Below are 14,869 nucleotides of genomic sequence, written 5' to 3'. Positions count from 1 at the left end.
TGCTATTGCTGGGTCATAGGGTAGCTCTATTTTCAACTTTTTGAGAAATCTCCATACTGTCTTCCAGAGTGGCTGCACCAGTTTGCATTTCCACCAACAGTGAAAGAGGGTTCCCTCTTCTCTGCATCCTCGCCAACATCCGTTGTTTCCTGAGTTGTTAATTATAGCTGTTCTGACTAGTGTGAGGCAGTGTCTCATTGTAATTTTATTTGTATTTCTCTGATGCCAATTGATGCTGAGCCTTTGTTCATGTGTCTGTTGGCCATTTGTATGTCTTCTTTGGAGAAATGCCTGTTAATGTCTTCTACCCATTTCTTGACTGGATTTTTTGTTTTTGGGTATTGAGTTTGATAAATTCTTTAAAGATTTTGGATACTAGCCCTTTATCTGATAAGACACTTGCAAACATCTCCCATTCTATGGGTTGCCTTTTAGTTTTGGTGACTATTTCCTTTGCTGTGCAAAAGCTTTTTATCTCGATGAGGTCCCAATAGGTCATTTTTGTTTTTATTTCCATTGCCTTTGAAGACATCTCTAACAAGAAGTTGCTGCAGCTGGGGTAAAAGAGGCTGCTCTCCTATAGGATTTTGTTGGATTCCTGTCTCATATTTAGGTCTTTCATCCACAAAAATGTCTCATCTAACGGTAGATAGTAGAAGTGACTATATGTTTTTATAAATTTGATATTATCTTAAAAATCTTTGTTAACACCACATTCAGAAATCTTGGTATTCCAAATTATTTTTACCTTTTAGAAAAATAAAACTTTAAGTTTGTGAAGCTATTTAATATTTTCAAAGAAATTTGACATCCATAATTCCACTTGATCCTCATGATAATTCTTTGAGCTAGGGAGGGTAAGTTTTACTACTATCACTGTTTTCACATGCAAAAAATCAAGATTGAGAAAAGAAAAGTGCTTATTATTATAGGCTTTTAAGTGTCATAGATGAACATAAACCCAGACCTTAACATTCAAGTGTATTATTCTACTTTATCATAAGTTTTTCTGTTTTATTTCTCTGAAATATTACCCTATACAATAATGAAGCATAGGATGCATTTTCCTAATACAAATTCCAGCTTTTTCTTCAACCTGGCCTCTCCTTTGTTTTCCCTAGCCATCTTTTTTTTTTTTTCTTTTAAATATGTATTTATTTGAGAGAGAGAAAGAGAGCGAGAGAGCACACTGGGGGAAGGACAGAGGAAGAGAGTCTTCGAGAAGACTCTCCACTGAGCACAGAACCCTAGGTAGGGCTTGGTCTCACCACCCATTCGATCATGATCTGAGCCAAAACCAAGAGTTGGGTGCTTAACAAACTGAGCCACCCAAGCGCCTTATGTTTTCTCTAACCATCTTGGTTTCAAACTTCAGAACTTGTACTTCAGATGGGTCAGGTATGCATACCGTCTCTTGCCTGCTATGTCGACCCTTGAACTCTCTGTAGTCTGGATCCTTCTGTCCTCTGTTTGATTCTGCTCATTAAAAAATAACGTTCATTATATAATTTCCCCTTAAGGAAATTTGCTCCAATTTTACCAAATCAAGCCCTGTGAAGAAGCCCAGTAGCTTAATTAGTTATCCTTCCAAAACATAATTTGTATTTTAATGAGTCTCTTCTGGAGAAACAGTGCATTCATGGACTGGAGTGGTGCACAAGGGAGGACGGCAGACATCGTGGCTCAAGCAGGACATGTGTGGGATGAAAATTTGCCCTTGACTTTCTCTACATGGTTAACCACCTACAATTTCAAATACAAGGCTAGATGGGCTTATATTACCTGTAATTAAGTTAATTGAACTAGGTTCCTTGTGCAATAAAAATACACATTCAAAACTCTTGGAAAGGCCGTCTGGAGTCAGTCTGAAAGATGGATTGGCTCTAGGAATCTGAATTAGAAATGAATACAATCTTTGTTAATACTAGGAGCAACTTAAGTTGGATGACACCTAGAATAATCTCTCATTCAAGTGGTATGAAATTAGTTTCTCTCTCTGAATATGTCTATCGTTTTCAAGACATTATTTTTCACTTTCTACTTCTTGGATTAACTCAGATTAATATTCCACAAGGATCATTATTCTAGAAATGATTGGTTCAGCTCTTCCTTAACTATTTTATTTAACAAAACTATTTCGAAAAGCTTACACAGACATTTATAAACAAATGATAAATCCTTCAGATAGTTTATCTAGTAGTTCTAAACCCTGGCTTCCTCTCAGAATCACCTGTGGAGCTCTTCCAAAGAAGTGTCCATTCCCTTAGGTTTTCTGATTCAGTGAAACTGGGGCAGGGCCCGCCATGTATGCCTTTTAGAAGCTCTGTAGTTATTCTAATAAATAGATAGTGTTGCAACCCATAGGTCTAAAGCAATGTTTTATAAAGGTGGTAAAATATATTTCTAGCTTAAAATATAGATTTTATTATAAACCTTGGGATAAGATATGGAAAGATTATACCTAAATACTGATCATTGCTATGTCTATAAAATTATGATTTTAATTATGATGTGATTTTATATTGTTATTATGATTTAATTATGATTATGATTTTATAGACCGCAGTGTAGGGTACAGATAGATTCCCATTCAATTTATCTAAGTAATTGTATTATTCAGCTCAAGCTGCCATAACAGAATACCACAGACTAGGTGTCTTAAAACAACAAATATTTGTTTTCTCACAGTTTTGAGGGCTGGAAGTCCAAGATCAGAATGTCAGCAGGGTTAATATAGCTTCACATGCCCTTTTTTTCTGTGGTATATGGGGTAGGGGGGTAATTTTCAGAAGAGAGAAAGAAGGATCATTCTCTTATATCTCCTCTTATAAGGCTATTGGTTTCTGATTTAACCTAATGATCTGATTTATGATCTGATTTAACCTTAGTTACCTTGCTAAAGGCCTTATCTCTAAATATAGCCACATAGGGGGTTAGGGCTTCAACATATAAATTCTAGGGGGACAATTCAGATTAGAAAAATAAGCAAGGGAAAATAAACTAAAATATTGCACCTCAAATCAATCTGATTTTCCAGTAATATAACTACACATATCTAAACATCATGGTTTCTTTAAATATGGGCATGATATGTATGACTTTTGACAAATTAATCTGCCTACCTGGGACATCTGGGTGGTTCACTTGGTTAAGGATCTGCCTTCAGCTCAGGTCATGATCTCAGGGTCCTGAGATAGAGTCCTATCAGGGTCCTTGGAGCCTGCTTCTCCCTCTCGCTCTGCCCCTCCCCCCACTTGTGCAAGTGCACACACACACTCTCTCTCTCTCTCACACACACACACACACATATATTCTCTCTCCCTCAAATAAATAAATAATATCTTTATGATAAAATAAAATAGTTTCCTTAAAAAAAAAAAAGAAAAAAAAGAAATCTGCCTCTCTGTAAATACCCAAGTTCAGTGTACTGGATGTAACACAAAATTAACAGATTCTAGTTGTTTGCTCTTCTATTTGATGATAGACTTCATAGATCAAAAGCATGAAATGCTAAGAAAGAGGATCTTGGAGTTTATTTTTGCAATGTAGTCTTTGGGATTAATGAAAAAATGTCCAGGAGGCGGGACGCCTGGGTGGCTCAGTTGGTTAAGCAGCTGCCTTCGGCTCAGGTCATGATCCCGGCGACCTGGGATCGAGTCCCACATCGGGCTCCTTGCCCTCCGCAGGGAGCCTGCTTCTCCCTCTGACTCTGCCTTCCACTCTGTCTGCCTATGCTCGCTCTCGCTCACTCTCTCTCTGACAAATAAATAAATAAAATCTTTAAAAAATATATATTTTTTAAAAAAAAAATGTCCAGGAGGCTAACGTGATATACCAACATGCACACCCAATTGGTGGGAGGATTTAAACTAGCTCCTCTAACTCGGTATGCATTATTCTTTCAGAAAGACCTTAGGTAACTTCTTAGAACCTAGCATTTGATTTTCATATATACCTCTTGCCATGAGGAAAAATATAGGAGACCATTGAAAGATAAGAAACTAGTTTTAATTTTATTTTATCTTTTTTTTTATTTTATTATGTTATGTTAGTCAGCATACAGTTCATCATTAGTTTTTGATACAGTGTTCCAAGAGTCATTGTTTACATATAACACCCAGTGCTCCATGCAATATGTGCCCTCCTTAATACCCATCACTGGGCCAACCCATTCCCCACCCCCTTCCCTTCTAAAACCCTTAGTTTGTTTCTCAGAGTCCACAGTCTCTCATATCTTAGATTGAAATGATATTCCTGACTTCCAGGATAATGAATTATTTCAGCTCAGAGATCATATTTTTTAAACCCTATTATTAACATTCCTTAGAGATTATGTGGTACTATTTTTTTTTTTAAGATTTTATTTTACAGAGAGAGAGAGTGTGAGAGAACACAAGCAGGAGGAACAGCAAACAGAAGGAGAAGGAAAAAGCAGACTCCCCACTGAGCAGGGAGCAGGGCTCCATCTCAGAACCCTGGGATCAGGACCCAAGCCAAAGGCAGCCATTTACCTGACTGAGCCATCCAGGTCCCCTGGTACTTTTTAAAATGGATCAAAAGTACTGTTGTTCTCAAAACATATGAATGGCTAATTGCTTAACCAAAACAGGATACTATTTTATATTAGTTCCAATTTTTATTTATCTTATTTTTTAATTATTTTTATTTTAATTCAGTTCAGTTAATCAGAGGTACAAGTCTGTGATTCATCAGTCGTACCTAGTGCTCATTACATGACCTGCCCTCCTTAATGTCCATCACCCAGTTACCCCATCCTCCTACCTCCCTCCCCTCCAGCAACTCTCAGTTTGTTTCCTATGATTGAGAGTCTCTTATGCTTTGTCTCCCTCTCTGGTTAAATTTTGTTTTATTTTTTCCTCTCTTCCCCTAAGATCATTTGTTTTGTTTCTTAAATTCCACATATCAGTGAGATCCCATGATAATTGTCTTTCTCCGATTGACTTATTTTGCTTAGGATAATACCCTCTAGTTCCAGTCACATCTTTCTTTGCAAATGGCTTTTTCCTATTTGTAGAAGTACATGCATGATGTGGAAGAACTACCTCTAGGCTTGTCCTGTTTTACATTGCAGTAGCCAAATATATTAGATAAAGCCATTTACATTCAGGGAGCAGACAGAATGGAGAATGTGAGACCTTGTGATGCTCACCAAACACCAGCCACCATATACTGGAGGGAAGTAGAAGGGCCGTGGAATGACTACAAGGAATAGAAAGCAGGCTGATAGACAATGAGGAAGAAGAAAAATAATAAGACGGTATAGATCATCCAGAGAGTGAAGGGGAATGTTTGTAATATTTCCTTATCAGAATATTTCCATATCAGAAGTGCTTAGAAAGAGTAACTGGGTAATCACTATTATGAGAATTTAGATTGCATATGAAAAATGGGTTTCATCTCTAGTGCACACTCAGGTGGATGGTTAGTGATTGCCTGGATTGCTGTTTTAAGGTGGATCCTGAGGATATTCCTGGCTTTAATAGGGCAGTAACATCTATTATCATATGAAGAAAGGAGGAGTATCACTTCATGAAAGCTGGGGGTTGCCATTTCTAGAATGAGTGGATATTCACTACCTTTCATTGCTTTCCACTTTCTTCTCCCTCCCTCTGATTATTTAAAAATCTGGGTCAAATGTTAATTTCGAGACAAAGCTATGGAGGGATTTGAGGGTATTTGTTATTTTAAAATTCTTTGAGTATTTTTTTGTTTCATAGGAAGGATTTTCTATTACCAAGGTGATTTTCATATTTCTGGAGTTACATACAATGATAGTTGTGAAAATGGAGCTTCACAAGCCAGCACAGATCTGAGCAAAAATATAGAGACTAAGGTAAGTCAGAGATTTCTTTTAATAATTTCATAATAAATTTGATCGAAACTGATATGGTGGCCACTTTGTTTCTCTCTCTTAACAGATGCTGGAGGCTTTTCAAAATTCGAGTATATATAAAGAATATATCAACTCTCAGGTCATCAAAATTCTGTAAGTGCAAATTCCATCAGGATCTTATGGAAGGGAAGGTAGATGATATGTAGCATCAGCCATGGTTTTAAATAAGAACAATAGAAAAAATAGAAAGAGAGAGAGATGGAAAGAAAAGAAAGAAAGAAAGAAAAAAAGAAGGAAAGAAAGAAATGAAGAAAAGAAAGAAAGACAGACCCATAAATTAAAATGTCATTGCAGTTAAAAGGGTAATTGTAAAGGTAATTGTAAGCAGTCAGTTAGGACTGGCTGCTATGATGAAAGATAATTTTAACTTGGTGAAAAAAAGAGTCTCATCTGATTGCTTTGCTACGAACCTACTAGCTTCCTCTTCTCCCCTTCACATCCATCTGGCCATACCTTTCCTAAAATAATCTTCTTTTGGTCTCTTTAGTAATCACTATCATTATAATGACTGTGAAGCAAAGTGAATTTTAGTGTCATTTAAGATAAAATTTGTCTAAATAGGACTTTGAAGTATGCTTGAGTATGCTGATGGCCAAGAGGGATTCAGGGAGGAGGGTATCATGGAGCTCAGGGGATGAGTAATAAAGCAAGAGAATGCTTATAATTTAGTAATGGTCAATATCCATTCTGGGGAAATTCGGAACTTCCAAAACAAAACAAAAAATTCCAGCTGGCCAGAAAACCAATCAACTAACCTACTTACAAGCAAAAACTTTCTATTGGAAATAGAAGTTGTGGGTATTTTAAAAAAATTGTGACTTGTTTTGAAGGTCTTCCCAAATGAATTAATCTCCTTTTCTAATTAATAAAAAGAATGTAATGAATATATAGATAGTGGATATTCTCTTCATGCTTTAGAGTTACCTTTCTGAGATTTCTCATTGTACAGCTATATTGGCATAGAGATGTATAAGAAATAATAGGGAGAAGCTTAGTACCGGCTCCTGAATATATATTAGGAGTTATCTTTCAAATGGTTCCTGGTCCTGCATTTATCTCTTTTTCTAAAGTTATTAGAAAATATCTGCACAAGGACATGGTTTTTACTGTTTTAATAAAATCTTAAATCAATCATTTGTTGACCAATACTCCTTTTCTCACATGTGTTCAAAATACTCTGATTTCTGGTTTGTAATTCACACATCCCATGACCAATTCCTGTGAACCAGTCAGAAGAGACCCTTACCCTTTATACATACTGAGACAATATCTGTGTATTGTTCTTTAGAATATGTAAAGGAAATATGACAAAACACAGGAAATTCAATGTATTCACAAAATGTTTACAAAAATCAGGAAACAGCAAACTAGAAGATTTCTGTTTTTTCTAGTCCTGATTCCAATGGCTCAAGTGTACAATTCCAGCTGACATTCAAATTTCCTCCAGCCAAGAGGGATAGCATGAAGACTGAAATTGAAGCTATCTTCCATCAGATATTGAAAGACAACATGGCATTCTGGAATGCAGTCCCTACTTCCATGAGACTCATAGGTTATTTCACTTATTTCCATTATTTTCTGTTACTTGGGTTTGGGGGCTCTTTGAAAAAAAGTGCTAGGAAAAAAATGAACTAGAAGTTTCAGGAATTTGCTTTGGGAAGAAAAATATACTTCTTAAATTCTGGTACTCCTACCAATGAGTTGGCATGAAAGGGTCAGCGCTATAAACATATCTGAAGACTGATAAGAAGGAGGGCTAAAGTGTGGGCATATACTTGAGCTTGGAAGGTTTCACGTTTTTGTATGAAAAAGGAAGTGAAGGGCTCTAACTGAAGCATTATTCCTCCCCTCTACTCTTGTCAGGATCTCATTATAGGAAACAGATTTAGGACTTGATCATTTAGTGTGGAGATAGGTGCGTAAGACGGACGTTGGAGATAGGGAGTTCTCACTGCTACTTGTGAAAGAATGGGAATGATAACTAACAGAAAAAAATTGTCTGGAATAATTTCCTAGAAAACAAGGGAACAAAATTATTTCGCCCCAGTACATGTAGAAAGTGAAGTCTGTAAAGATCTTGAAGATCCTGCAAAGCTCTTGAATCTCTCATTTGGATTGTTAAAGGCCTGTTAGGTAATAAGCATGTATTTCAGAGCTCAGTTTTGTAATTTTCTAGACTGGGAGTTGATCCTAGTGTACTTGAAGTCTATCAAGGCTGATAACTTCCAGTTATAACTCCTTTGCCTCACAATCCTTGTCACCAGTGGACCAAGTGAATTTGAGCTAGAGCTTCTCAAAAGAACAACACAATTGCTCTGTGGGTAGCTGTTGGGAAGAAAGGCTGCCCCTCAATGCCCTAGGGGTTTAGTCATCACTTGTTGGTGGGTCTTCTTGTAGTTCCCTGCTCTTTCTTTTTGTCTCTAAAGTCTTTTCCTAGGGGCACCTGGGTGGTTCAGTCAGTTAAGAATCTGATCTTGGTTTTGGCTTAGGTCATGGTCTCAGGGTTGTGAGATCAAGTCCTTCATGAGGCTCCATGTTCAGCAGGGAGTTAGCTTGAGATCCTCCTCCTCTCCTTCTGCCCCTCCCCCTTCTTACACTGTCTCTCTCCCTCTCTAAGAAATGAGTAAATCTTTTAAAAAATATAATAATAAAAATAAATAATTAAGTCTCTTCCTAATAGAAAAGAGACTTGAATTTAAGTTAAATTCACAAAATTTCATAATTCAGTCACAGAAATGAGATGACTCTAAAGAGGAGAGGCCCAATGAAATAAAATTTTAATTAGAATTTTTCTCTTTATAGATAACTCTGAGCATTTTCAGAGAGATGAGAATTATCATAAGGAAAAAAATTCAAAGGTAATTAATTCCCAGTCCCTCTTTAAGTGAGAATGTCAGCTTCTCACCTCAGTAAATATTTTGCTACAACTATAACAAAATTGAGAGCTCTGTTTTATATTTCCTTTCCCCTGTCCTATACTACTTGGTAGATATGTGTAGAGATGGCCAAAATATAAAAAGTAGGAGGGAGAAGGGTTGTTAACTGCTATGTGAACTAGTCTGAATAGTTAAAGATTGAGTATAATTGGGCTAGGAAGGTAGCATGTAGGTTCCTAGATTAAAGACAATTGCTTGATTATATTTTATTAATTTTATGTTTCTTTTAATTTCAGAAATCAGCAAGGCTAATGTTGAAATACTTACCAACAACTGTAAGTTTAGAAACTATAATATATTTAACATTCACAAATATTTCCCTATCATTATTCCAAAAAGTGTCTTGAAATATATCATTAAGTAGTCCATTAAGTAATCTTTATAAATTATTGGATATACCAGATATATATCTGGAATTTCTTTTGAAAAACACTGGTCTTTGAATTTTAACATTTGTAAGGAGTTGTCCAAAGGAGGAAATGAGAACTGATTTCAAAGAATGTAATCATGAGTGAAAAATATAATATCTGGGTAAGTTAAAATAAAAAAGACTGAAGGGAAAAAAGACAACTTAGGATAAGAAAATATAAAAGTAGGCTATATCAAGTACATTTATTATAAGATAAAAAATAGTTCTAAAATCTTTTAAATGAATTCTTTTTAGAGTATCATGTTGCACACAAGATACATCCATGCATTCATTCACTCAATGGTGTATCTATTATCTACATGGGACTTTATAGATAGTGCTTCATATGCTGTACGAGATACAGACATAATGAAATAAAATCTCCACCTTCAAGAAATTTGCGTCTAGTGGGAGAGATGAGAATTATAGCAAATAGATAAAATAAAAGTCATCAAAAGATGCTCAAGAGAGAAAAAAGTATAAGTAAAAGTCACCCAAACCAAGATGGAGTCAGCTACCATGATCCCAGTACATTCTGGAAAAGACACAGCATTGCTTAGTAGCTGCTGGACAATTACTGAAGGGTTTCAAGTAATACTTTAAGATGTATTTCTTGTCAAGAATAATCAAAGAGGGGCACCTGCGTGGCTCAGTGGGGCACCTGGGTGGCTCAGTGGGTTAAGCCTCTGCCTTCAGCTCAGATCATGATCTCAGGGTCCTGGGATCAAGTCCTACATCAGGCTCTCTGCTCAGTGGGAAGCCTGCTTCTCCCTCTCTCTGCCTGCCTCTCTGGCTACTCGTGATCTCTCTCTCTGTCAAATAAACAAATAAAATTTAAAAAAAAAAGATTCTCTTTAAAAATAAAGGAGTAATCAAAGATAGCTGCTCCTATGTAAATAAATCCTTTCTTTAGGTTGTGGAAGATCATCCAACAGTATCATACCAGGCAACCGAATTGTGAATGGGGAAAATGCCCTGGTTGGGGCATGGCCATGGCAAGCCAGCATGCAATGGAAAGGTCAACATTATTGCGGGGCATCTCTGATCAGCAGCCGGTGGCTATTATCTGCAGCTCACTGCTTTGCTAAGTAAGTGCAAAATTCTGACTAACTGTAGGATTCTGGGTACGCGGGACATTTGGGTCATCTGTGGGGACTGACCTAAATGTGTGAACATTCACCAAAGCCAAATGAAATGTATAATTACCTGCATACCTGAAGGGCAGCAAAAGCATTTAAATTTGTCAAAGAGGAGGGGTGCATGGGTGGCACAGGTGGTTGAGCAGCCAACTCTTGATTTCTGCTCAGGTTGTGATCTCAGGGTGGGGTGGGAGCTTGTATCAAGGGCCACACTCAGCACAGAGTCTACTTAAATTTCTCTCTCCCTCTCCTTCTACCCACCCCCACGCTTGTGCACATTCACTCTCTCTCTCTAAAATAAATAAATAAAGCTTTAAAAAAATAATAATTTGTCAAAGAGGAAAAGGTGAATAGAAGTAATTCACATTTTGAGAATAGCTACTTGGACCTGACATTCAGTGCTTTATTGACATTTACATTTTATTTAATCGTAACAATAATTCTGTATGGAAGGTATAATTTAATCTATTTAAAGGTGAGGAAACTAGGTCTGAATGAAATGGTGATGTAACCTGGCAAAGTTCATACAGTTATTAAATTAACAGAAATTGAATGTAATGCCAGGTATGTCTGATTTCAGTTACTACATGCTTATTTGCCTTGTCCTCCAGGTGTTTACTACCTAACTGAAAATATTTAAATGTGATATATTCAAGGCATTAATCAGCATAGTGTAGTAGATGCCACACTTACAACAAGACAATAAGTCCTGTGAAAATTTGATGAAGAAGGTGAGCATATCCAGCTGAGGGATGAAGATGTAAGATTAACCTGGACCCTATAGATAAAAGACTTGATTGATGGGGTAGGTAGATGGGAAAGAGCAATACGCCTTTTGGATCTGGAAAACCACTTTCTTCAGATGCGTTGAGGTGGAACAACGCAGGTTGTATTCCGTAGACAGCAAACAAAAAGAACAATCTGAAGTAAAGAAGGTTTGTTAAAAGAAACATTAGAAAATACATCCTGGAAAATTTGTTGTATTGATTGGGCACATTTCTAATTGACCAGTTTATTACTTCCTGAGAAAGTCTCTATAAAGCATGGTTGCAGGATCTGTCTCTGAAGCAATTTTTAAAAAGTAGTCGATACACAGAAGACCACCCAGGGGACTTGTTCAAAGTATGGGTCCTTCAACATCATGCTAGATCTCTTTTTTTTTTTTTTTAAAGATTTTATTTATTTATTTGACAGACAGAGATCACAAGTAGGCAGAGAGTCAGGCAGAGAGAGAGGGAAGCAGGCTTCCTGCTGAGCAGAGAGCCCGATGTGGGGCTCAATCCCAGGACCCTGGGATCATGACCTGAGCTGAAGGCAGAGGCTTTAACCCACTGAGCCACCCAGGCACCCCACACCAGATCTCTTAAATATAAATCTCAGGAGGTGGAGCCTGAATTGATTCTAAGGGAGCAGAGTTTAAGAATCACATCGAGGGCACCTGAGTGGCTCAGTGGGTTAAGCCTCTGCCTTCAGCTCAGGTCATGATCTCAGATCCTGGGATCGAGTCCCGCATCGGGCTTTCTGCTCAGCAGGGAGCCCGTTCCTTCCCTCTCTCTCTCTCTCTCTGCCTGCCTGCCTACTTGTGATCTCTGTCTGTCAAATAAATAAATAAAATCTTTAAAAAAAAAAAAAGAATCACATTGAGTATGGGCAGTCACTGAAAGTTTCAGAACGGGAGAAGGATTGAAACCACTACAAGTTTTTGAAAATTAAAAACAAAAACAGCAACTGACATTTTGAGGGAAGGTGAGAAAAATTAAACAGGAAGTCAGGTCTTAAACTGAGAAAGAGTTTCAGTGAAGAACTGGAGAAATAATCAGAAAATTTAAATTAGAAGCCAAAATGCACTTAGTAATAGGGTGACTGGGTAAGAACAAATGACAATTTTTTATGTACAAATATGTCTAGAACCTGCCACAGGCTCTTGGAACCCGGGGTGTTTGACAATAAGAGTGATTCTGGGCCCCGCCCACTGAAGCTGCTCATGTGACTCCTACCCAAGTCAAATGCTCAGAAACTGGGTGGGGTTTTAGTAGCAGAAGACATCCCTGGCTCTAGCTAGGAGGATTTGCAGAAATCTGACAGATCTAATAGTCCTTAGCACTGTTTTATTTGCCATATCTTTGCGTCAAAGCCTCATGCTTTATAGTTATGAGGTAATAACCACCATGGACACTGTTATTGCTCAAAAACTGCATGTATTTTAATTAAATTGTGTCTTTCAGGAAAAATAATTCAGATGATTGGACCGTCAATTTTGGAACAATAGTAAATAAACCATATATGACACAGAAAGTCCAAAACATTATTTTTCACGAAAATTATAGCAGCCCTGGGGTTTATAATGATATTGCCCTTGTGCAGCTTGCCGAAGAAATCTCTTTTACAAAGTATGTTCATAGGATTTGCCTTCCTGAAGCCAAAATGAAGCTCTCAGAAAATGCCAGTGTTGTAGTTACAGGATGGGGAACACTTTATATGAATGGTAAGTTTTTCTGTAAAAAAGTAATAGCTTCATGGGAATCATCATTTAAACAGTCAATTAATCAATCACTCTCTCATGCAATTAATCAGTCAGTAAATATATCAAAAAGAAAATCAAGGCGTGGGACCAAATTGTCTTCAATTTCTAAAATACGAATAAGAATTGGAAGCGTTGGAATTATGTGTGAGGTAGCCAGCGGCAGTAAACACCAGAAAGGGACCAATCTATGCTGTGACAGGCCTGGCGCTTGCTGACCAAAACAATCTGCTTTATCTATATATGTTTCTTGTCTCCACAATCAAAGTTAAGATCTCCATAATACACAGAACTTATTGCCTTTAGGTCCCCTTCCAGTAAAACTTCAGCAAGCCTCTTTGAAGATTATTGACAATGAAGTCTGTAACGCTCCGCATGCATTATCGGGCACAGTGACGGATAAAATGCTATGTGCTGGATTTATGTCAGGAAAAGCTGATGCTTGTCAGGTATGTATAGACACATCACATCATTTTCTTCCAAAGTACTAATTAAATGGAAGTTTTTGTCAACACAAAATTTTTGTGCGTGTGAATGATTTCCGTAGAGTAGATTAGATTGATCCACACAATGGATATTTACTGATCCCAGTTACGTATCTGACACCAGGCTAGATGCTGGGGATGCGCTGGTGAACAAAATCCCTGCTCTCATGGAGTTTTCAGTCTACGAGTCCATACCAAGGACAATACTTACCTGGGAATAAAATAAAAAGTTGGCCCTATTTTCTGGGAAATCTGCACAATTGAATGCTACCTCTTCCTTATCCAAGATGCAGCAGGAGGTCTAGTATGTGCACACTTCCCCCATTCCTCATGCTTCGTTATGCATCATTTTCTCCATAGTCAAGGCTGAACTCATATAAAGTCTGCTCTGTCCAATCCAACCTATGGCAGTTATAGGCAATATATTTTAGTTTGTAGTTGCTCTGGGTTTTGAATAAACCCAAGTTCTACAGTTCCAAGCCCAAAAGAGGATAAACTATTTTCAGTGCCCAGGGGCTTTTGATAAATCCAGAGAAACAGTAAAAGGAAATTCTTTGATGGGGCAAGAAACATGTCTTCCTGTCTTCTTCTAGAATGACTCTGGTGGACCACTAGCTTACCCGGACTCTAGAAATATCTGGCACCTTGTTGGAATAGTAAGCTGGGGTGATGGATGCGCTGAAAAGAATAAGCCAGGTGTTTACACACGAGTGACTGCTTATCGTGATTGGATTACTTCCAAGACTGGACTCTGAAAGAAAAGTAACTTTGGAATGGAATGTAAAGACAACTGCAGGGTATTCTTATCTGCTGCTTTAAGTCTTTCTCTTTGATTGTTGATATAAATTCTTTTCTTACATTCAAATACATAAAGGTCTTCATAAATTTTATTTTATCTAAAACACTATCCATTCATTTAATTATCTATTCAGATAATATAGGAAACAGCAAGGAAAAAAAAGAAAAGATGGCCAAAATATTTTTATTAATAGCTTGTTCTTTTTTTGGAATTTTTAAATTTAAATTCAATTAGCTAAATCATAGTCTAGTTCTGATTTATCTTACCTTTATATTCAGACTTTACCTTAATTTATTTTTCAAAATTTAAAGAAATACACATTTTGTTAGTATGAGAACATATATGCTGGGTTTACCAAATAAATTTTTTTTCATTCTTTAAATTATTATTTTGTCAGATAAATTAATAGACATTCATTTTTATTTATACGTGAGATATCTTGGAGTGGAGAAGGAATATGAACTAGAATATTTCTCAATTTATAGTAAAGGAAAGTAAAGACTAGAGAGGAAAAATTATTTGCTTAAATTCACTCTTCAGTTGTGACCTTCATGTGAACTTCCTCTGGTAGACTTTAGATCCAAAATTAGTCGGGAATACAAAAATAATTTTTAGGTTGCAATTATTTATATGACATTTTATTCGTGTCATCTTTTTGATATTTGT

At 36.8% G+C, this 14,869-nt stretch overlaps 1 protein-coding gene across 1 annotated transcript in view; it reads left to right on the top strand.

Moving 5' to 3' along the window:
- Positions 1-14,159, top strand: part of LOC116582739 (transmembrane protease serine 11B-like) — a 37,318-nt gene extending 23,159 nt beyond the window's left edge. The window contains exons 4-11 of the mRNA XM_032330431.1: positions 5,739-5,854; positions 5,940-6,007; positions 7,306-7,466; positions 9,087-9,125; positions 10,173-10,347; positions 12,624-12,883; positions 13,226-13,368; positions 13,998-14,159. Coding sequence (XP_032186322.1) covers positions 5,739-5,854; positions 5,940-6,007; positions 7,306-7,466; positions 9,087-9,125; positions 10,173-10,347; positions 12,624-12,883; positions 13,226-13,368; positions 13,998-14,159 — 1,124 coding nt within the window. The remainder of the gene's footprint in view (positions 1-5,738; positions 5,855-5,939; positions 6,008-7,305; positions 7,467-9,086; positions 9,126-10,172; positions 10,348-12,623; positions 12,884-13,225; positions 13,369-13,997) is intronic.
- Positions 14,160-14,869: the final 710 nt, after the last annotated feature.

This window comes from Mustela erminea, chromosome 2 (assembly GCF_009829155.1).
Source record: "Mustela erminea isolate mMusErm1 chromosome 2, mMusErm1.Pri, whole genome shotgun sequence".
In the NCBI taxonomy this organism is placed as follows: domain Eukaryota; kingdom Metazoa; phylum Chordata; class Mammalia; order Carnivora; family Mustelidae; genus Mustela; species Mustela erminea.
This window is presented reverse-complemented; position numbering and strand designations above follow the sequence as displayed.